Below are 22,381 nucleotides of genomic sequence, written 5' to 3' on the forward strand. Positions count from 1 at the left end.
TTCATCGCCTGATGAAGGTTAATATTCCTGAGGATGCCTATGTGTTTGTCTTTGGATTCACCTTATTTAGCTTCTCTAGGAACATGAATTATAGGCTCAATGTCCTTTATTTATGGCTAGAAACCAAATATGAGTGAGTACATCCCATGTTCCTCTTTTTGGGTCTGGCTTACCTCACTCAGGATAGTGTTTTCTATTTCCATCCATTTGTATGCAAAATTCAAGAAGTCCTTGTTTTTTACTGCTGAGTAATACTCTAATATGTATATATTCCACACTTTCTTCATCCATTCTTCCGTTGAAGGGCATCTAGGTTGTTTCCAGGTTCTGGCTATTACAAACAATGCTGCCATGAACATAGTTGAGCATATACTTTTGTTGTATGATAGGGCCTCTCTTGGGTATATTCCCAAGAGTGGTATTGCTGGATCCAGGGGTAGGTTGATCCCGAATTTCCTGAGAAACCGAAACACTGCTTTCCAGAGTGGTTGCACAAGTTTGCATTCCCACCAGCAATGGGTGAGTGTACCCCTTTCTCCACAACCTCTCCAGCAAAGGCTATCATTGGTGTTTTTTATTTTAGCCATTCTGACAGGTGTAAGGTGGTATCTTAAAGTTGTCTTGATTTGCATTTCCCTGATCGCTAAGGAAGTTGAGCATGACCTTAAGTGTCTTTTGGCCATTTGAAGTTCTTCTGTTGAGAATTCTCTGTTCAGATCAGTGCCCCATTTTATAATTGGGTTGATTAGCCTTTTACGGTCTAGTTTCTTGAGTTCTTTATATATTTTGGAGATCAAACCTTTGTCAGTTGCAGGGTTGGTGAAGATCTTCTCCCAGTCAGTGGGTTGTCTTTTTGTCTTAGTGACAGTGTCCTTTGCTTTACAGAAGCTTCTCAGCCTCAGGAAGTCCCATTTATTCAATGATGCCCTTAGTGTCTGTGCTGCTGGGGTTATACATAGGAAGTGGTCTCCTGTGCCCATGTGCTGTAGAGTACTTCCCACTTTCTCTTCTATCAGGTTCAGTGTGTTCGGACTGATATTGAGGTCTTTAATCCATTTGGATTTGAGTTTTGTGCATGGTGATAGATATGGATCTATTTTCATTCTTCTACAGATTGACATCCAGTTTTGCCAGCACCATTTGTTGAAGATGCTCTCTTTTTTCCATTGTATACTTTTAGCTCCTTTATCGAAGATCAGGTGTTCATAGGTTTGTGGGTTAATGTCAGGGTCTTCTATTCGATTCCATTGGTCTACTTCTCTGTTTTTATGCCAATACCAAGCTGTTTTCAATACTGTAGCTCTGTAATAGAGTTTGAAGTCAGGGATGGTAATGCCTCCAGACAAACCTTTATTGTATAAGATTGTTTTGGCTATCCTGGGTTTTTTGTTTTTCCATATAAAGTTGATTATTGTCTTCTCCAGATCTGTGAAGAATTTTGATGGGATTTTGATGGGGATTGCATTGAATCTATAGATTGCTTTTGGTAGAATTGCCATTTTTACTATGTTGGTCCTCCCAATCCAAGAGCAAGGGAGGTCTTTCCATTTTCTGGTGTCTTCTTCAATTTCTTTCTTCAAAGACTTATAGTTCTTGTCAAGTAGATCTTTCACTTCCTTGGTCAGGGTTACCCCAAGGTATTTTATACTATTTGTGGCTATCGTGAAAGGTGATGCTTCTCTGATTTCCCTCTCTGCTTCCTTATCCTTGGTGTATAGGAAGGCAACTGATTTTTTGGAGTTGATCTTGTATCCTGCCACGTTACTAAAGCTGTTTATCAGCTGTAGGAGTTCTTTGGTAGAATTTTTGGGGTCGCTTATGTACACTATCATATCATCTGCAAATAACGAAAGCTTAACTTCTTCCTTTCCAATACGAATCCCCTTGATCTCCTTATGTTGTCTTATTGCTATTGCTAGAATTTCAAGCACTATATTGAAGAGGTATAGCGAGAGTGGACATCCTTGTCGTGTTCCTGATTTTAGTGGGATGGCTTTGAGTTTTTCTCTGTTTAATTTAATGTTAGCTGTTGGCTTGCTGTAAATAGCTTTTATTATATTTAGGTAGGACCCTTGTATCCCTATTCTCTCCAAGACCTTTATCATAAAGGGGTGTTGAATTTTGTCGAATGCTTTTTCCGCATCTAGTGAAATGATCATATGGTTTTTTTCTTTCAGTTTATTTATATGGTGGATTACATTGATAGATTTGCGTATGTTGAACCAGCCCTGCATCTCTGGGATGAAGCCTACTTGATCATAATGGATAATTTTTCTTATGTGTTCTTGGATTCGGTTTGCCAGTATTTTATTGAAGATTTTTGCGTCGATGTTCATGAGTGAGATCGGTCTGTAATTCTCTTTCTTGGTTGGGTCTTTTTGTGGTTTTGGTATCAGGGTAACTGTAGCTTCATAAAAGGAATTTGGCAATGACTCTTCTGATTCTATATTGTGAAATACCTTAAGGAGTATAGGTATTAATTCTTCTTGGAAGTTCTGGTAGAATTCTGCATTGAAACCATCTGGTCCTGGGCTTTTTTTCGAAGGGAGATTTTTGATAACCATTTCTAATTCTTCGCGAGAAACCGGTCTATTTAGATCATTCACCTGGTCTTGGTTTAGCTTTGGTATATGATACTTATTTAAAAAAATGTCCATTTCTTTTGTATTTTCCAGTTTTGTGGCATACAGGCTTTTGTAGTAAGATCTAATGATTCTCTGAATTTCCTCTGTGTCTGTGGTTATGTCCCCCTTTTCATTTCTGATCTTATTTATTTGCGTGTTCTCTCTCTGTCGTTTAATTAGTTTGGATAGGGGTTTGTCGATCTTGTTGATTTTCTCCAAGAACCAGCTTTTTGTTTCATTGATTCTTTGGACCAGTGGAACTTTTTAACAGAATTGGGTGCCAAATTATGTAGTATTGCTGTTAAGGAAAAGTCGTGGGTAAATAGTTAATTTGTAAAACACGTATGGCAGACTGGGACACGTATAATTCTTAAGTGTACTCAGCGCTGGAGATTCTTGGTGGTTGTTATCCCATCCCTTGTTCTAAACTGTTGCGTGGCCTCTGGAACCCGTGTCTACATTCTAAGCGTTGTGTGGCTCTTACGGCGTCTACTCCGTCTTCCGCGTGCCAACAGTTTCAGAGCTCCCTTGAATCTAGGGATCATAGAGTGTCCGGACAATCTCGGGTAGCTGTTTGGTTTTCAGTGTTTGCAGAGCGACTGGAACACTTCTATCCAGCTCTCTTAAGAAGCCCAGGATGCGAAGCTCTGGCCTGTGGCCGCAACGCTTTTACTCAGCACCTTCACTGGACCAGTCGAAGAAATATCCAGCACCGTTTCTTCCCATTTATGTAAACTTGGACCTCGAATGCTGTACGTAATGCAGAATGAAACGAGCAGACACCGTGCCAGTGCTTCCCTAAAGTGTCAAAGCAGGCCACTTTTAGGGGACGCCAAATTCGAGGGGTCTTCGGAACCGTGCTTTGGCCACGTGCACCGCGCAGCCGCTCACGGCCCAGAGGCGGAGAGACCCGCGTGGGGCGGAGGAGAACCCGCACCTCTGCAAATAAAGCTCCGCAGCCGAGGCGGCGCCTCTGCCCGTGGGATTGGCTGCCCGAGTCGTGACGCGGTCTGGGCGGGCCCGACCGGTTTGCGACAGTGGCCGCGGTCCGGGACCCGAGAGCCCAGGGCAGTCGCCGCGCGGTGCGGTGCGGGGGTCCTGTCGGCGTCTGGGAGCCGTGGCTCGGGGTCGCGGAGCCACCAGGATCCGCCGCGCGCGTGGCCCGGGGCGCCGAGGTCTGGCCTGCGGGGAGCGTGGGGGACCGGACCGGGGGGGACGCGGAGCCGGGGAGGTGTGCGGGAGGCGCTCGCTCCGCAACTTCGCCCGCCCGCCCGCCGCGCGGGGACTCGGGCCGGGAAAACTTTGTCCCCGCGGAACCGAGCAGAGATTGGGGGGCGGCGGGAGCGGGCGGGGGCGCCGGCGGGGCGTCGGCCAAGCGCTGTTTGTTTCTTTTCACTTCCTGCGGCAGCCGCTGGAGATGAGGAGGAGGACGGCGGGGCTGAGGCGGAGCGGCCGCGGGCCCCGGGAGTGACAGTCGCCCCGTCGGGATTTCCCGCTCCCCTTCCCCCCCCCAGGGCCCGGGCCCTGCGTGCGCCGTGAGGGGCGGGCGTCCCGACTTGGCGAGCTGATGCGGACTCGCTTTTGAGCGGCTAAGGGACGAGAGGAGCTGCCCCAAAATGGAGGACTTTAGTACCAGGACCTACGGGACCAGCGGCCTGGACAACAGACCTCTGTTCGGGGAGACGTCTGCCAAGGTGAGTGCCGGAGGGGGCGCCCGGGCCGGGGTGCGCCTGTCCCGCCTCCCTCCATCCCGCTTGGGCCTGGAGTGGACTTGGAAGTGCAGAGAAGCTGGTCCTGCAGTTCCGCCTCCCTCTTGGGTTGTTTGCCCTGCACTCGTCTCCAAGAGCAGGTTGGAGTGGAGAAAAGTTCAGAAAGTTCTGGGCAGTTTGTGGGAAGCCCTTCACAAGAGTGCGGAAAGAAACCCCGCCGTGGAGGGAGATTCCTGCGAGGGTTGCACAACCGCACTTTGAAGCTGTGCTTCAGGTGTGCTGTGAGCTTCCGCCCAGAGAGAGGCCCAGGGTTGCTCCTGATAATTGTGTGCCTAGAGCCCTTAACGGGTCCGTGCCGAGGTTGTGTGAGGTTTGAAATGTAGGTCACCATTCCGGGAGGTGATCAAAGGGTCTCAGCACTCAAGTAAGCAAAGTCTCAGGACAGAGAGGTCCTGGAAAAGAGTATAGCACTTTTCAAAGAGCTTGATTGGGTAATTTGTCTGGCCAACAACTGAAGAGAGAAGCCTTTCTCTGTGCTCAGCATTAACTTTCTGAGAGGCCTGGGCAAGATTAACCTGCTGTTGGTTCCCGCACTTGTAAATGGCATTGGTGACCATTGACCTCTGATAAGGAGCTATCAGTCTTTCAGAAGTTACGGCACTAAGTGCAGAGCTGGGATTTCTTCTTACATTTGGGGAAGAGCCTGTAACTGCACACAGGGAACTTCTCCACCTGGCTATCAGGGGCACCGCCCTGAATTTGGAAGCTGCCAGCCTGCCTAAATTCCACATAGATTTTTTTTTTTGCTTTATCTTGGAATGTTTTAATAAAACATTTTAAGCTCGATGTCCAGAGCCTTGCGACTTTACATAATCTCAGCTGGCTGTGCTCTGGGAACTCTAGTTCAGTAATGTTCCTATCAGTGCAGACATAACTAAGCTTTCACTATGAACCAGGTCCTGGGTATTGAAGGGTAGTGGTCAGGAATAGGAGATGTGTATATAGATATATTCAGATCTAGGTGGATGTGACCTAGGTCACAGCACAGGGGAAATGTGTTTTGGCTACAAAGAGAAACTGGCTGCATTTATATAGAAAATCCACCCAGCTGTCCCCAAATCACTGTCTCCTGCACTACCTCTTTCTTTGAGCACTGATTGGGAATCTGAGCGACTGAGACCACTTTGAACTCCTTGGACCTGGTAATGCAGTGGTCCCAGTCTTCCGGATGGACTTGTTGACTCGTGCAGACGCGCAGAACCTGAGGCCATTCACTGTGTTAGTTTGGGCTGTTGGGAGGCTGTGGCTGAAGGGGAAGGAGCACTTGATCTCAGGCGTCCAAGGTCAACCTGGGGTGCGCAGTGCAACTGTGACCCCAAAACTTGAAAAGCAAAACAGCCAAGCCTCCTAACAACTATGTAGACATTGAGAAATAATTGATGTTATTGACCAGCCCACTGCCTAATGCTTGCCAGTGTCCTACCGTCCCTCATCCATTTGAAACCCATCCAAGGACATCAGTATCCAAATGTAGCCCTATTCATGACACACCTGAGTCCGAGCGTGCAGTGAGTGGAATGGGCCGTGCTGCTTTGGTGACTCAAGGAAAAAGTTAAGACTAATATATAATTATATATGTAATTGCACCTCCCTTACAGCTGCACCGCTCAGCTTGCCCTGTGAAGTGGGCAGGACCATTGCGTATACATTCCGTGGCATGGAGAAAGGAAAGAAATCCACGGTTTGGCATGGGGCAAAAAACGTGTCTCAAATAAATGGAGTTGCTTAGCCTGGAGGAAAAACATCTGTCTTTGTTTAAAGACTTTGCTTGTAGGCCAGAGGGAGCAAGGAACCAGAATGGGACCTCGGTGATGACAGGTCACATTGCAGTCCAGCCATTCCCTTGGACAGTAGGACCTGCTGGAACTGAAGGAGACTTGGAGATGGTGAGAAGTCTCATTCTCCCCTTTGTATCTGGGCGTCTCTGACTTACTGCCTTTCAGAGGCCAGCAAACTAGACGTAGAAGCCGCAAAGCCACAAGTGGAAACTTGGTAACCGTGAACGATCGTTCACGAGAGAAAAATCTAGAGGACAAAGCCCGCCTTCCTGTGACAGATTCTCAGAGCGTTGTGTGATCTTGTGTCTTTAGAACAACCAAGTGCATAGGTTCGCAGTTACAGGTGCAATCCCTAATTCTCAAGGTAAAGAGGATTGCAGTCCAGAGGAGAGCCTGGAGCTTGTGTTCTCAGTGCTGGGCGCAGCCGGCCCGTGCTCAGCTATCCCTGGCTTGATCATCAGCTTCTTTCTAAGATGGAGGTTTTATTTTGGGTGTACAACTAAGGAAGTGAGCTTCACAGAGTTATTTGTTCAGTCACGCATTACTTCTCTAGGTCTTTTGCCAGTTCCCTTTTGTGAGCCAAACTGTGGGGTGAGTCGTAACTTAATCAGGTAGCCTGTGTGGAATAGTCTCCACACACCAGGACCTGCGCATGCTTGATGGCGTTTCCCAGCATGTAGGGGGTCAAGTGGGGAGTTTGTACTCAGGGCCCTGGAATCTGCTGTAGAGGAAGAAACGCGTGGCCTGGTGGACTGTGAGCAGCACGCGAGTGGGCAGGCCCGAAGGATCCTCCGCCCTCTGTACTGAATGATCCCAGTGATTCCAGTGACTGGAATTAGGAATTTATTCAGTCTTCAGTGTGATACTTAGGGAACAGCTGCATAGATGGAGCCATCCGAACATTTCTTGTTACATTTGAGGGACACTGCCAGAGGGAATGGTGGTCATATTTTATAAGACACTATACCTCATTGATACCTTTAAAAATGTTATAAATACTGGTGAAGCTATCAGAATGTTATTTTCATGTTTTAAACCATTTCTCCCCAGCAAGGAGACAGGGAGATGGCTGTGAGCCTGAGACCAACCTAGGCTGTGTAGTTCCAGGCCAGTCTGAGATGTGAGATCCTGTTTAAAAAAGAACCAAAATCCAAAAACATTTAAATTCTGTTCCATAGTACATTTCTTTCAGACAGAGAGCAAAATAATACCTGATGTTTCTCTGCCCACGTTGTAGTTTTTGATGTGCTGATTCTTCTCTCTGATGCTAATTGGAGGAGGGTGGGAGTAGCACTTCTGCTTTGGTGGTATGGCCTTTTACCCTAATGGCACCTTACCCAGCTCTCTCCCCACTGTGGCTCTATGGAATGCTGTCTGCTGGACCTAAGCTTCTTTCTTTGCTCCTCCCTCTCCTTCCCTGATGCAGTGTGAACTAAAACCTGGAGACAGTCCCTCTGCTTCTCAGTGCTTGGTTTTAGGAAAAACACCCATCTCACCTGGTGGTAGTGGCACATGCCTTTAAACTCAGCACTAGAGAGGCTTGTGAAGGCCTGTGAGTTCCAGGCCAGCCTGCTGTACAAAGTGAGTTCAGGACAGCCAGAGATATTAAACAGAGAAACCCTGTTTCAAAACATAAAAAACCACACCCATCTCTACAGTAGGCGGGCACGAAATGGTTGCCCGGAGTTGAGTGTCATTTCTTGACTTTGTCGTTGGGTGCAAGGTCTCTGAAATCAGTTTCCATTGTGTAGGCTGGGTGGACCTGGGTGTGAAGACGATGGTGATTCTTCCGGTGGAGGAGAGCAAAGGGTTCTCCACAGCGAACCCAGATGGCAGAGGACACACCGCTTCACTTGGTGGGGCTTAACAGAAAATGGTTTCCAGAGAAATGGGTGCCAGTGATGGTCACTGGTCACAAAGTACGTAGTTACACTTCCTAGGAAGGCAGTGACATTCTGTTACTCACATTTGAAACTGCAGGTGAGGAGTTGCTTCAGTAGGCTCTGTGGCAGACAGCAAGGGGAAGGAAGCCCTCTGTGGAGGTTAGTGGGCTCTGTGGCAGACAGCAAGGGGAAGGAAGCCCTCTGTGGAGGTCAGTGGACTCTGAGGCTTACCTACTAGCTTCTAAGAGCAAAAATCCTCTCCCACATCTCCCAGTAAAATAAGTAAGCAAACAAGTAGCACAACCACGACTTTTTTCATTACTTGCATTTCTCCTAATCGTTTGCACTGGGAATATTCAAATGTAGGAGGAGAATACTATTCATGAGATTTTTTTAGCCCCTTTCAGAATATTTTTGTTCTGATTAAGGTCTCCGCGGCCTCCTGGCCTCTCGTGCTCAGGGTCCCACAAGGCCGCCCTCTGAGGAGTGTAAGCTTCAGGTTTCTGTTGGCTGCTGAGTGTCCACGATGCTGTGAGCCCAGCTCTGTCTCCCTCGAAGGAGAGCTAGTTGCCAAGGGACTGCAGACAGTTCTCTCTTCTCTTCTCGCCCTCCAGATCGCTTTCACTTCCTTGTGCCGGTTGCAGTTCTGAACACACAGCTGCAGCGGCGTTTCCCTTTCTGTTCTGCATAGTTTTCCTCCTCCTTTCTCAGGATCAGAGGACTTGGCATCTCTGGGGATGGGCCTCTGCCACGCATCGAATGTTTGGAAGGCTCTGCGGAAGACATCCATCCGGAGAAGGTTGGGACGTGCTGGTCATACCCTCCTCGGTGCCACTTCCATCCAAGGTCACATTTCTCCTCAGACCTTTGGAGGTGTCTCCTTTTCCTCCCTCTTCTGGGGATTGAACTCAGGATGTCAGGCTTGTGTGGCGAGTGATTTTTTAACTCAGTGAGCCATCTTGTTGGCCTTGCAGCTAACCGCCTCTCAATTTTTGTGATCTTTGTGTAGTGCCGCCTCTGCCCCCACCCAGGAGTCCTGTCCAGTCGCCTAATTTGCTACTTTGGAACCTCACAGCCCCGCTTTTATCCTTACTTCTCGTCAACAAACCTGGCTCTTAAGAGGATTACCCTGGCACTGATTTGTGTACCGTGAGGAACTTAGCTAGATGTGGCTTCTTCTAGTGTATGGTCCCTAAGCAAAGGGGCTGTTGACTGATTCTGTGTATGGTTTTAAGTATATTAAGTTTTAAGTGATCACCTGTATTCTTGGGCGATTCTAAAACAACAGAAGGCAAAGGCTTCTGTTCGGAAGCTCGGGTACACTGGCTGCCCAAGCAGGAAGTGGTGTTTTAAACTCTCAGGCAATTCAATTACTGCCTCTCTTCCTGTTGAGGAATACATAGCAGAGGCCGGTAGAAAATGGGTGAATAGTACGGGATTGTGTAAGAAACAAACGGAGCCCAGCCTCGCAGACACTTTAATGGCTTACTGTTCTCTGGGAAGACTGGAGTTCTGCTCAGGTGTGGTAATTGCCTGGTTCTCATGAACTGAATCATTATTTTTCTTATGGTCGGGGGCAGGTTGTGGTAATGGTATTTTCTGAGCTCAGATTGTTGACAATCTTGAATGTCCTTATGGGAGTGAAATGAACTGAAAGTTGCTGGCGACTTTAGAAATTGTGGCCAAGCATGGAGGAGTCAGCTCAGTTCCTGTTCAGCTCTGAGGAGTCTAATCAATCATTAAAGACTTCCCATTATAAAATAAAATAAAATAAAAAAAAAATAAAAAAAAGAAAAAAAAGAAAAAAAGAAAAACAAACAAACAAACAAAAAAAAAAAGATTAGACATGGCCACCTGAATAGGCCACCATTTACCACGGAGTGACAACTGTTGTCTTGTAAGGACTTTTATTTCCTAATCCTTACAATAACCTAGCAAGTTGTACACAATTGGAAGGCTGCATTTTAAAAGTGAAGTGATTTATGAACCTAGTGGTAGGTGCATGCTGAAGAGGTTTGTGAGTCTGGGCTGTCAGGCTCCGCCTAGTGTTTCCTCTGTCTGCCATTCTGAGTCTTGGGTGCGCATCATCAGTGTGCTTCTGTGCGTACCAAACTTGGAGACTGTTCGCGCTCCATTTTTACTTTGATTTCCACAAATGGTGTTTCAGTGAACCTATCTATTTCAGGTGTCTGTGAGGACACTCTGGTTGGATGAATGTACAAAAATATAACCTAATTATGCTTCAGAGTATGAATATGGTGAAATCAGCGGGCATTGATAAATGTCTGTGAAGTAACTTTTTCTTGATCAAAATAAAGAGGGAATTTTGTATTCATGCTCACATGTAGCAGTGCCAAACGTGTGAAGGTGTCAGAGGGGTTGTATTTTTATTTTACTCTTTTGAGACAGGATCTGCATAGCTTTGGCTGTGGTCAACCTATGAGGAACAGGCTTGCTTCAAACTCAGAGAGATCAGCCTGCCTCTGCCCCCTGAGCCTGTGTTAAAGGAATGCCCACCATACCTGGCCATCTGCATTCTTGAAACCCCTCTTCCATCCCCCCTGCTTACAGTTCCGTTCAGAGTTCGCTGTCTCTCTGGGAAGTCTCAGAAAGGCTGCACCCACAGGCAGAGGTCACTGTTCCCTAGAGTTAGGAATGAGAGTTAGCATGAGGCGGGAAGTCTCATCTTCCACTCCTGCATGTCGTTTGCCCCTCTGCTTGGCTCTCATGACCATACAAGGGGAAGATCCCACCTAGGTAGAGATCACTGAAGAGGTTTGTGAGTCTGGGCTGTCAGGCTCCGCCTAGTGTTTCCTCTGTCTGCCATTCTGAGTCTTGGGTGATTTTCCCCTCAGGGCTGTCTAATTTAGCCATTTCCATCATCCTGCAGCAGGAGCCCTCTCCTCAGGGCTTTTCCCCTCAGGGCTGTCTAATTTAGCCATTTCCATTATCCTGCTGCAGGAGCCCTCTCCTCAGGGCTTTCCCCCTCAGGGCTGTCTAACCTAGCCATTTCTAGAGCTTGAGTGACAGGAAGTTTTCCTCAGCAACTGGATGAAAGCCAAGTAATTTCTGAAAATCCATCTCTAACCTACAGCCTGAAAGTCCTCAAGTTTGAGAACCGTGAAAGAAGGCTGTGGCTTAGGTCTGCCTTCCTCACTCAGGGTAAGCAGTGCAAGGTTCTGTTAGTGGGCTCTGCATGCTGACGCCTTGCTCTGCTTCCTTACTAGAAGGAGTACCCAGCATTCAGAGGTATTGACGGAGGTGTGGGATAGGCAGCTAAGTACTGATTGGTGTCAGAATGCACCCTTTCCTAGCTGGAGTTCTCAAGGATGTCAGGTCAGACTGTGAGTCCTGACCTAGAAGCATGAGTAGGGTTTTAACTGGGCATGGTGATAGCAGATCTCAAGAAGAGTCCAGTGCATATCCGTGAAGTTCACGACTGCGCCCTAGAAAGTGTGCTGGGCCAGGGAAGAGCGAATCTTTTCTTCTCTATTGCTTATTAGACTCTATGAGGTCCTTTTGTTCTTAGTACACCGGTGCTCCTGGAACAAGATACCACTGGTGTGTAATTTGTAAAGGACAGAAACTTATTTTCTCAATGTTCTAAAAGGTTGGGAAGTACAGACAAAGGCAGCAGTAAGGTTGGTGGGGGTGCTTCCCCAAGAGGGGAGTAATGCTATGTTCTCAACATAATGAAGAGTGGAAAGGCAAGAGAAAGCTTTGAGGGTTGCTGGGCCCATGCAGGATGGTGCCTGTACCTTCCTGAAGATGATATCCCCCCCTTTTCATCCCTGTCCCTCTCCTCCTTTCCCCCAGACAGGGTTTCTCAGTATCCCTGGCTGTCCTGGAACTTGCTCTGTAGATCCCAGAGATCCACTAGCCTCTGCCTCTCAAGTGCGGGGAGTAAAGGTGTGCACCACCATGCCAGACTCTAAAGAGGATACTTCTTATATCAGCCCTGGGGGTTGTTTCCACCTTAACTTTGAAGAGGATGCTGCTCTCCAAGCTCCACAGCTCTTCTGGCCATTGCTGCATAGATTTGTTTGCAACACCCCCCTCTCTGGCTCCTTGCTTGTTGCCTTGCTTTTCCTTGAAAAGGGCTTTTCACATCCCACACCCCAGAGTGATGCTCTGCCCCCTCCCCAATTAGTCAGTAGAAAAAGCAGAACAAGAAATCTGAAAATCCAAGCAGGAAGCATTGTAGAATGAAGGTCCTCTGATGATGGAGGGACTTGAGATTTTAAGGCCAGCGGTGTTCCTCAGTGAGAACAAGTGAATGGATTAAATGGAGGTGATGGGCTAAGGAAGGGAACGGGTTCCACCACTTCCACTGAGGCAGGAATGGAGGTGGGGGGGCATTCCTTTCTCTGCTAGCATTTTGTTTTCTGGGGATGACTGATAACTGTGTTCAAGAATGAGACTGGGAATCTGAGGTGGGAGAGCTTCCAGGCACTTTCTGGAGAGGTCAGAAGCAGTCAACTCAAAAGGCCGGTGGACCACAGTGAAGGAGTAGCTGAGGATACACTAATCTGTAGTCAGCCCCGTTTCTGCCTTTAGCATGTAATGACCATCTTGATAAGTCCTGGGTATTATGCTTGGCAGAGGAATCCGATGAGCTACAATGAAGGCGCTGTAACCACTGCAGCCCCCACAGGGACATGGCTTGGTTTGTTTTGAATTAGAAAAAGGTGCTCTTCTCGGAGGGTGGTGAGAGCGTGTGCCATGGTACAAACTTGGGCTGGACTTCCATTCTATAAAGTGGCTCAGTGTCAGAGTGAAAAAGGCTTGGCCTTACCAACTTTGACATTTGGAGGAAGAGATGAGTCTAGTTCTTAGGTAGTTTAGACATATCCAGAACAAGGCTTAGTGCCAGTGCCCAGTGGTTGGTGGTGGTGGTGGGGGGTTGGGTCACATGACCCAGGCTTCCCAAGGTGCATCCTCCAGGGAGTAATCTGTACATTTTTGAAGTTACTAAGCCCACAGTTAGTCTGAAGGAGGTCCTCAAGTCGGTGTTGCAGCAGCATATTGGTTATGTTCTGGTTAGTGAATGTGGTCCAGTTTCAGGGGCAGGAGGAGGGGGAAAGGATTGGGCATAGCTAGTAGTAGTTGAAATGAGGAAGGGAGGAAGTTGCTATGATTGAAAGTTATGCTACTCCAAATTGGGAGCATGGGGACTTTGGGGCAGGGTTGAAGGGAGGAGGGGAGAGGCAGGGAGGGGAGCAGAGAAAAGTATAAAGCTCAATAAAAATCAATTAAAAAAAGTTATGCTACTCCAAAAAACAAAATGTCTGGCCCTGTGAAGCCTTGCCTCTCCGAGTCTAGTATTAGTACACTGAGTAGTGACATGTTCTGCCGAGGTCTGGAGACCAGCAGCATCTCCGAGAGCCCTAAGTGGTTGACAGGGAAGTTAGTTTGTATCACACAGTTTTGAGGTGGAGAAAAGGAACAGTGTGGAGACACACCTAGGGCATGGTGTCACTACAGGGCAACCTCCAGCCTTGCCCGACCTCCAAGAGGGTGTGGAGAATGTATGGTATCCTTGTTCTCCTTTCCTGTGGTTTCCTCCCCGACACACTGAGACACACTGCGTAAGGATGAAGCCTTCCTGGTCACTGCCTTTTCCTGCTCTAGCAGAGATCTTGTAATAAAGCCAGGAGGATGTTGACCCATGTGATCCCCAGAGTTTATTATTGCTGTTTCCTTGAGAACAATAGCATATTCTGGAAGCACTTGAGAGGATACTGGGCCCGAGGGCAGGACCAGGCCACAGCTTCTGCTGTTCTGCTACATGCTCATCCTACAGGCGACGAGGCTGCATTTAGTTGTGACAGGTTTGGTCCCAGGTGAGAGAGATAGATGCGCATTCTCAGACAATAGGGAAATTGCTGAAGGAGAGGCCTGCGCTCCGCGTTACGTTAACTGTCAGTCTCAGGGAAGCACACAGGTAGTGTATCTTACTCTGATGTAGGAAGTGTAGCATCTGGGTGATATGTGGGGGTCTTGAAGTGGGAATGTCTCTCCTGAGAGTTAATAGTGGAAGTGATGTGTGGAGTTTAGCTCTGGAGGACGGGCAGTTGGATTGAGGGGTGGTATTCCACCTCCCAAGTTACAGTTCACTAATTTGGGAATGTAGCTGTCACGTCTTTAGCTGACTTTATGGACCAACATGAGAGCTGTTTATGAAATACTGCATCTCCTATGTCCATGTGTTTATCATGCAAAAAATTAGCCTAGGGCCAGACGTTTGCCTCACTCAATGATCCAGCATGATGGCTACTTTGAATAGTGAGAATTAAAACCCCGAACTGCAAAATAATCTTGAGGATACCCAATACCTGAATCAGGTAGCTAAGACCATATACTGTGGCTGTAACTTACCGCTTGAGGTGTAACAGTAAATGAACACAGTCTTTCCCCTTTGCAGAACTTTGCATAGGTGTTTCTACTGTGATGTTACTAATTGTAGTAACCCTCCCCCTATAAGTTCTAGCATCTCTGGCTTTTCTGTGACAGCATCTAAATTGTCAGCTTCGCTCTGTTAAGTGAAAGTGTTGAACACAAATGCTGCAGCTGTGTTGCCGATGTCAGACAGCATGGGTATTATGCAGTCTCAGTACCATGGAAAGAATATATATATATTCATCGAAACACACGGAGCTACATGTGATTCTATCATGTTGCTCAGAATATTCAGTTGAAAAAATAAATTGTTTATTTTTGGTATTTCCCTTTTGGTATTTTTGGATTGTTGACCACAGGTAACTGAAGCCATGGAAAAAAGAGTAAAGGAAGATGATTGCACTAAGACTTAAATTTAAACCAGAAACGATTGCATAGGCAATTTCCTTCTCAATTCTCTTGCCCCTTCCCACCTTTCGATGTTCTCTAAGCCCCTTTAGAATTCTTGCCTTCATATTCTTATTGTTACTTGTGTTTAGGGTTTAGGACAAAATCTGCTTTGGGAGTAGATAAAGCATGATTTGCCATGGAAACGAATACTGAACCCAGTGCTTGCTAGCATTCTGAACTCTATAGCAACGGGGATGGCCAGCCAGAGGGGATGGCAGCCGCTGGCTACTGGTTCCTCAGGATGTGACTGCCAGTGTCCTGCAAAAGTCATCAGTACCCGAGTTTCGTCATTCTGAGGGCCTTTACCGTTTTGATCCGTGTGCTTGCTGGATGATGACTGACCAGGCAAGATTGGGGACTTTTTAGTCACAAGGTGACTGGCCCTGCTCTGACCCGAGTGTAGGCTGAAGCGGATTCACAACTGTAAATTGTGGAAACAATCACTTTGCCCATGTTGGTCTATCAAACAAGATAGGGCTTTAAGGGGTCTCCATGTAGGGTTACATAGCTAGGCAGTGTCAGAGTAAGCTGAGACATAGAATAAAAATAAAAGCGGGGGTGGCATGGGGGAAAGGTGGTTTCTGGTATAGAATAAAAATAAAAGCGGGGGTGGCATGGGGGAAAGGTGGTTTCTGGTAAAACTAATACCAGCTTCAGACCCAGAAAAACTTTTGAGTTTGTCTCTCTTATAAATGACAAAGTTTGAATGCAACGTTCATTTCTCTGTACAATTTAGCTCAATTTGGGAGCACGCTCTTCTTTAAATGCCCTCTGACGCCGTAAATCACTAGTGAGTGAATCATTCTGTCCTTTGAGATTGGAACCTAGAACATGCTGGGCTCTGGAATATCTGTCTCAAGCAATGGATTGTACTCTCAAAATGGTCTGTTCAAGGTTCATACCAGGAGATCTTGTTAAAAATATTTTCTGACTCAGCATATCTGAATCAGGGTTTGATTTTGCATTTAAATGGGTTCTTACTTAGGGGAGGCTAATGCAGCTGGACCACATTCCATACCAGAGTAGCCAGGGTTTGGATACAGCATTACAAGTGAAAGTTTCAAATGAACTCGGTGGTTCTGACCTGGATCTATGGTTGTCCGTAGCAGGAGACCTGAAGGCCACGTACTGGCTGGGAGAAAAAACACTGTTAAGAAGCCTTTCTGCCACATGCTGAGTAGTTTATCTCCTTCTAGGAACAACTGAGAGTACTGCTTTTTAGCTGAGTAATTGTTAATTCAGAGAGATACACAAGATGATGGTGATTGACTGTCTAGAAGCCAGGCAGGGAAATTTAGGTGTATTCTCATTACCATGAACAAAGCAGTTATGCTATTCTTAATAGGCTGATAGGATATGCTACTAATAGGCTTTGTGAGGCGCCATCTGTCACTTGACAGCTTTGTCTACAACAGTAGTGGCCTATAGGATATTCTGGTTAGCAAGGAATGTTAAGATCAATAGGAGCTTTATGGGTGTACAGGCCCGACAACCTGTTTCTTTAGAATTACAGACCTTGGTATTTTGATTTTCCAGAGCCTCCTTCCCCATGAACAAGTCATACTGCAATTTCATCCTTAGTGTATGTATGCGTGGTGTATGTATGTATACACACACTGGAGGCCAGAGGTTTGATGTTCAATGCTTATCATTCTGTTTATTCTTTTGAAGTAAGGTCTCTTAATTCAGCTGCTCTGGCTGGCTATTGAACTCTACAGACCCACCTGTCTCTACACCCCATCAACTCCTGGGAGAGGATGTACAGATATATTCATTCTGTAAGAAACAACTGAGTGTGTAATCTGTACCCGTGGGTGACCAGAGGCCAGCAGAGGGTGTCAAATCGCCTGGAGCTACAGTTACAGGTCCTTGTGAGCTCATCTCTCCAGGCAGCTCGTCCAGCTTTTTATGTGAGTGCTGGGGTTTGAGCCAAACTCAGGTCCTCTGGCTTATACGTCAGGCACTTTACGGACTGAACCATCTCCCCAGTCCCCTCATCCCTAGTTTCAGAAGCTTTGTGAGAGTTTGGTCAGGTTCCCTCCATTGGTTGTCTTTGTTACCCCTGGTTTTGGCAGACAAGCTGCTGTGACAACATTTGGAAACTGTGACTTGCCTTGGCTGTTTACACCTCTGTTGGTGACAGCTGCTGGGTGTGCAAATCTCCAAGAGCAGATACTCTCAGAATAGACAGGTGAAACGTTCACATAGTTGTACGGACACAAGGGTGGCAGGAAGGTAAGTGATTAATGAATTCCCCCCAGGTCTCGTCCTTAAGGAATGGTATTGATTTCTGATGGGCTGCGGTTGTAAGATCTGTTGAGTTCTTAGTGTAGTTAGGGTGTTTGTAGTTTAGCTTTCCCTTCCAACCTTTGATCACTGGCCTTCACCTGGAGAGGTGTGGTTTGTCCTTGCATGGGTCAGGACTACTGCATATCTGATTTCCCTGCTCTCCAGCTTTGCCTACCACTTTAATCTGTAGTTTTTCAAAAGTAGAGAATTTGGAAGAGAGGTTGTAGTTTGTTGCTGTTTCCCCCTTTCTGTTAATGCTAAAGCAGTCTTTTAAGGGCCAGAGTGAAGGCTGAATCCCAGTGGCCCCTGCTCCATAAATACAAGTTCATGCCTCAGCTTTGGATAATCACAAAAGAGTTGTTCTCAGTGGCTATGTTTCCTGGTCAAGTCTTAGCCCCAACCTTGTTTTATATACAATTTCTTTTCTCTTGCAATGGAGGTGTTGGGGAATGAAGCCTAGGGCCCTGTACATGCCAGGCAGGTGTGTACTACTGAGTGATAACTCTAGCCCATTGTTCTGTAATTCTACAAAACTCACGGACCTTAGGACTTTGTAACGCTTGGCTTCCGAGTTACCTCTAATTTTTAGCAAGTAGTTTAAGACACACTGGCCCAAGTTTACACTGACCTGTAAAATTTAGGTTCCCCCCGCTTTAGATACTCTATAGAATTGATTGGCCTAGGGCTGAAAACCACAAGATAACTTAATGGATAGGGCACTTGGCTCTTCAAACAATTCTTTGTTTATATTACTGAAGTCTTACTAAATTGGAGGAAAATAGTAAAAACTGGACTAGATAGCCTTTGTCCAGCATGGCACTCCGTCCTTTCTAACAATACCAAGTATTTTCAGGTAGACAAAGCTACCTCCTTTGTCACTTACATACGTCTAGACCAGTCTGGTGTCAAGGCTAAGACTGGAAACCTGAACACCATTCCTCCTGATATTGTTCCCAGTAGTACATGCGCTCCTCAGTTGGCCTCATTGCCCAGAACCTTTTGTACGTTTTTACTAGCACAGCTTTCTTTGGTGGACATCAAAGGCCCAGCTCTTGGACTCTTTATTCTATAAGACTCCGGCTTCCATTGTGGCAGCAGCCGAATCCAAGTTATGTGACTTAACAAGCTCTTGTCTCTTTCAGGATCGAATCATCAATTTAGTTGTTGGCAGCTTAACCACCTTATTGATTCTAGTAAGTATCTTCTTTTTGCATTTATACTCCTGGCCAGTTTTGAGAACTTTACTATCAATCTTCCCCAAATAAAAGACATATGAACATATAGATATTCCAATCATAGTCAAGTTCGAAAGAGTAAATCAGTCAATTGAGTTGGCCATGATTTCCTGCCTAAGTAAATCTGTAAAACTGAAAAACTGATCGTGGCAATGGCTGTCACCTCTTCCGTTTCTTTTAGTGCCTTAAGTTTACTCTGACCAGGTTTGCAAAGATTCTTACGGTAGATGTTAATTTTTAAAATTCTGCATAGCACATCTGAGTATGTATGATACACATTCTGTATCTGCCTATCAAAGGAAAAAAGCTACAGTTTACAAAATGTGATAACCAAGACTAAAATTTGCTAGAGAACAATTTTCCACTGCACAAGGTAGAAACAAAATGGGGATTAGAAACCTATCTTTTGGTATTTTTTCATAAAGCTAAGTCAAACCAGTGTATATTCACTTTTTTCCTAATTTTGTAATTTAGTTTCCCCTGTTTGGCAATGCTGAAAACAAATACAAAGGTAACAACAGTTTATACATGAGTGTGTTCCGCACCATTTCATCGGAAACACTGAATGATTCTCAGATTTGCAGGGGCCATCCTAATTTGCATACTGTCCCAATTTTAGTATTTGTTCTGCCAAAGCAAGCCCTACTCACTTTAGGTAGGGAAAATTACAATTCCAATATAATCAGATCTTTTCCTAGTAATTACTAAGCTTGGGAGCGGGATTTATATGACTGCTAATCTCTGTTAATGGAGGGGTGTCTTTTTGAGGCTGGTCTGCCTTCTTTTGTACTTGCTGGGAGAGTGTCAAATGCTTGGACAGGATCTTATGACGCAGATGTCTAGCTCTGCCTTGCTGCGGTCTGACCGCACCGTGGAATCACTCTTCCATGTCTCTCCATCCAGGTGACACTCATCAGTGCTTTTGTGTTCCCTCACCTACCTCCCAAACCACTGAACGTATTTTTTGCTGTCTGCATCTTTTTGAGTAGTATTACTGCCTGCATACTTGTGAGTACCATAGAATTTAAATGTTTGTAAGAGCGGAATATGGTTGTGCTTAGGACAGATTTCTAGCTCCTGGGTCTATATAAAAGGGCATCTCTCCTTTTACCCCACATCTCCAAGGATTTACCAAGGGTAATCAGAATTACCCTTTTCCAGAATTATCCTTTCTCCTCAATCCCAAAGTTAAAAAGCCTGAAGAAAACTGTTTCCTCGATAAGTAGACATGAAAGTTTAAGAATTGCCATAATACTTCAACTTGTGCAAAGTCAGATGGGACTGGCCTGTACACAGCAACTATACATAGGGTTCAACAGTCTTGCACAACACCCTAGATTACTTCTGGTAATATGGGTCCACTTGGATTTGTGTTCTTCCCAAAATGAAGACAATCAACATCACATTTCCCCAGAAACATATGATTATCAAGTTGTAGTTCTATCTGTAATAAGATGGCTATAATACAGACCCAGCATATACTAAAACACCCACCCTTAAAAGATGGCTATTTGGAGGTATCTGTTGGTTTTGCCTTTCAATTCATGAAACCTCACTTGGGGTGAAGTTGTATTTTAGTGGGAGAGATTCTCTCACAAGCAAGAAGACCCTGGGTTTGAGCGCCAACATTATTTTTTAAAAAGCACTAAGTTTTTTTTTTTTAAAGTAAATCCTTAAATTGTTCAAAACCCAAGTAACTTTTAAGCCATATCACTTAAGTAGAACTAGTCACAGATCGAATCTACTTGTGTTTGTTGCCTATGTTCTGCAGTCCTGAGTGACCAAGGTTGAGATAGTTAAATTATGTATTTACTTACATAAGCTCTCTCCTATCTGAACTGATCACATAAATCTAAGAACCCTTCTCTCTAGTAATTAAAATATATTAAAAATATATCCAGATAACATGTTTTTACCTAGTGTGATTGGTATAATACTTTGATCACAGGACCAAATACATCACAAAAAATAGGGATATATACGATCTTGTATCATGGAAACACGTGTAGTACTATCTGAATCATAAAGAACTATGGCTGCATTGGCCTCAGGAATGAGTAACTGAAGACTATTCCAGGACAATAAATTCTATGATATCCATATAAAAAGAATTAGTTGTATTTTACATTGCAAGAGTTGGTCATTACTTAAATTTTTATTTTGATCCTTCTTTTAGATCTACTGGTATCGGCAAGGAGATTTAGAACCGAAATTTAGAAATCTAATTTACTACATCTTATTTTCTATCGTCATGTTGTGTATATGTGCGAACTTGTACTTCCACGACGTGGGAAGGTGAAGCAGCCCAGAGTACTCACCAGGACTCTATCTATGGGAATCAACGGCTGGACAAGTATGCTGAAAGAATCCTCTCCGAAGTCTGCACATGATTTTCATGTTAACTGTAACTCTGAACTCCCTCTTGCAAGGGAGCTATATCCTAGATCTCCGCTTTCCTTTAAGAAGCTGAAACATTCCAGCCCTCAAATGACAAAGTATTTTCACTTTTGAAAATAATTTTTTTTACACTTTAAGTGCACGGCACAAATCTTTCATTTTAAGACAAATACTCTTTTATTTCTGTTAAACTGAATATACAATTATTGTTCCCTAGGCAACCAACCTTTGCTTATTACTACAGTTTCACATTAATAAAACAGATAGTGAAAAGACAACTCTGATTGTGAAGATCTAATTACAATAATAAATAAAATAATTTATACAAGGCTCTTTTTTTTTTGACTTTTCTGTAAGACCATATCATTAAAGCCCTCTCGGCTTGTTTTGGCGTTGCCCTTAGGAATGACTTTTGATACAGAAGCAAATTCTGTTTGTTGAAAGTGCCTGAGGGAGAAGCTAGCCTGTACCCCCAACAGGTAATGCACTAAGTGAACATCAAACTCTAATACCCCTCAACTATTTTCTGGGCAATTGATATAGTAAACCATGTAGTAAAAAGTCATGGTTCTCAAACACAGGTGATATCCCCTCCCCTCACTGAATGACTTCAAAGTGCTAATTGTAGAGTACTGGCTGTCTCTGGTGAGGGGAGATAACTGCTTTGCTATAGTGGGTTTCATTACTTACTACCTTCCCTTTAAGAGTTAAAGATCAAAGACCTGTAGTGAATTTTCTTGACTCTTTAATTAATGCTTTCCTCTTTACCCTGCCTCTCAGCTCCCACTGCCAGCAATGGGGTAACCAGAGTAACCTTCACAACCACTTCCCATGTTCTCATATAAATGCTGGTCTTGTCTTAAACTCCTAAGACAATCTTCCTGAAGGTCACTGCTGACTAAGCTGGACCATGTTGATAATATAACCTGAACTATAACCAGGCCAAATTGAGTTTGGACAGAATACAGTGTCCAACTGCAGAGATGAGTGTTACTGTGTGTAAAAAACCAGAGCAGGTAAGCTTTGGTGGTTTAAGTAGCTACAGTGAATACAACTCCCTCTTGATATAAAACTGAACAGATCTGGGCAATTAAAACTTCCTATACTCCATTAACACACTGTCACAAATTGGACCTCAGATGATAACTTTAACGGAGGTAAAAAGTAACAGCAGCAACAATGTGCACGGCTTAAGCACAGCACTACGTACAGGCCAGAGGAATGGTAACCAAAACTCTTGGGACTGCTCCTGTCTTTGGAGAAAACACAATCAGCAATGCGGCTTCTTTTATTGAAGTGCTGTCTCTAATAACCTAGTGACAGTTTACCAAGTCCTCAACATCCTTTGAGTCTTCAGAAACAGGACTGCCTAAAGACGATCCAATCATATTTGATTCTTCCTGATGATGTTGAAATATGGGATCTGAAATAAGTTTAAATAAAGTTAGTATTAAATGTATTTTGCTTACTATCCAGTCTAAGTCTTTTACTAACATTATAGCCTACAAGGAACACCGAGAGATCAAGAGATTAACATGACTGGATAAAACCGTCTGA

General features: G+C 45.0%; 2 protein-coding genes across 8 annotated transcripts in view; one reads left to right on the forward strand and one right to left on the reverse strand.

Annotated features, from left to right (window-relative positions):
- Nucleotides 1-3,661: 3,661 nt before the first annotated feature.
- LOC121434723 (transmembrane protein 243) lies at nt 3,662-21,154 on the forward strand. 2 transcript variants are annotated; one of them, XM_041633642.1, is made up of 5 exons: nt 3,662-3,799; nt 4,033-4,318; nt 18,335-18,385; nt 19,331-19,435; nt 20,604-21,154. In XM_041633642.1, exons 2-5 carry the CDS (start codon nt 4,241-4,243, stop codon nt 20,724-20,726), a joined length of 357 nt encoding a protein of 118 aa, XP_041489576.1. In that variant the 5' UTR covers nt 3,662-3,799; nt 4,033-4,240; the 3' UTR covers nt 20,727-21,154. The 2 variants fall into 2 exon arrangements, with proteins under 2 accessions (XP_041489576.1, XP_041489577.1); XM_041633643.1 differs by lacking the exon at nt 3,662-3,799 and having other exon boundaries at nt 3,918-4,318.
- The window catches only part of LOC121434722 (cyclin-D-binding Myb-like transcription factor 1), a 46,035-nt gene continuing 44,648 nt past the window's right edge, over nt 20,995-22,381 (reverse strand). For all 6 annotated transcript variants that reach the window (XM_041633641.1, XM_041633636.1, XM_041633637.1 and 3 more), the window contains one exon: nt 20,995-22,247. In XM_041633641.1, the coding sequence (XP_041489575.1) occupies nt 22,138-22,247 (110 nt within the window). In that variant the 3' untranslated portion in view covers nt 20,995-22,137. The remainder of the gene's footprint in view (nt 22,248-22,381) is intronic.

This window comes from Microtus oregoni, unplaced genomic scaffold (assembly GCF_018167655.1).
Source record: "Microtus oregoni isolate MIOR12 unplaced genomic scaffold, Mior012 000044F_ref0000062, whole genome shotgun sequence".
NCBI classification, from domain to species: domain Eukaryota; kingdom Metazoa; phylum Chordata; class Mammalia; order Rodentia; family Cricetidae; genus Microtus; species Microtus oregoni.

Excerpts from the sequence above, each read along its gene's own strand:
- LOC121434723 (XM_041633642.1), top strand. The coding sequence starts at position 4,241 with ATGGAGGACTTTAGTACCAGGACCTACGGGACCAGCGGCCTGGACAAC. Across the intron at positions 4,319-18,334 it reads TCGGGGAGACGTCTGCCAAG|GATCGAATCATCAATTTAGT; the intron begins GTGAGTGCCGGA and ends TGTCTCTTTCAG. Across the intron at positions 18,386-19,330 it reads TAACCACCTTATTGATTCTA|GTGACACTCATCAGTGCTTT; the intron begins GTAAGTATCTTC and ends CTCTCCATCCAG.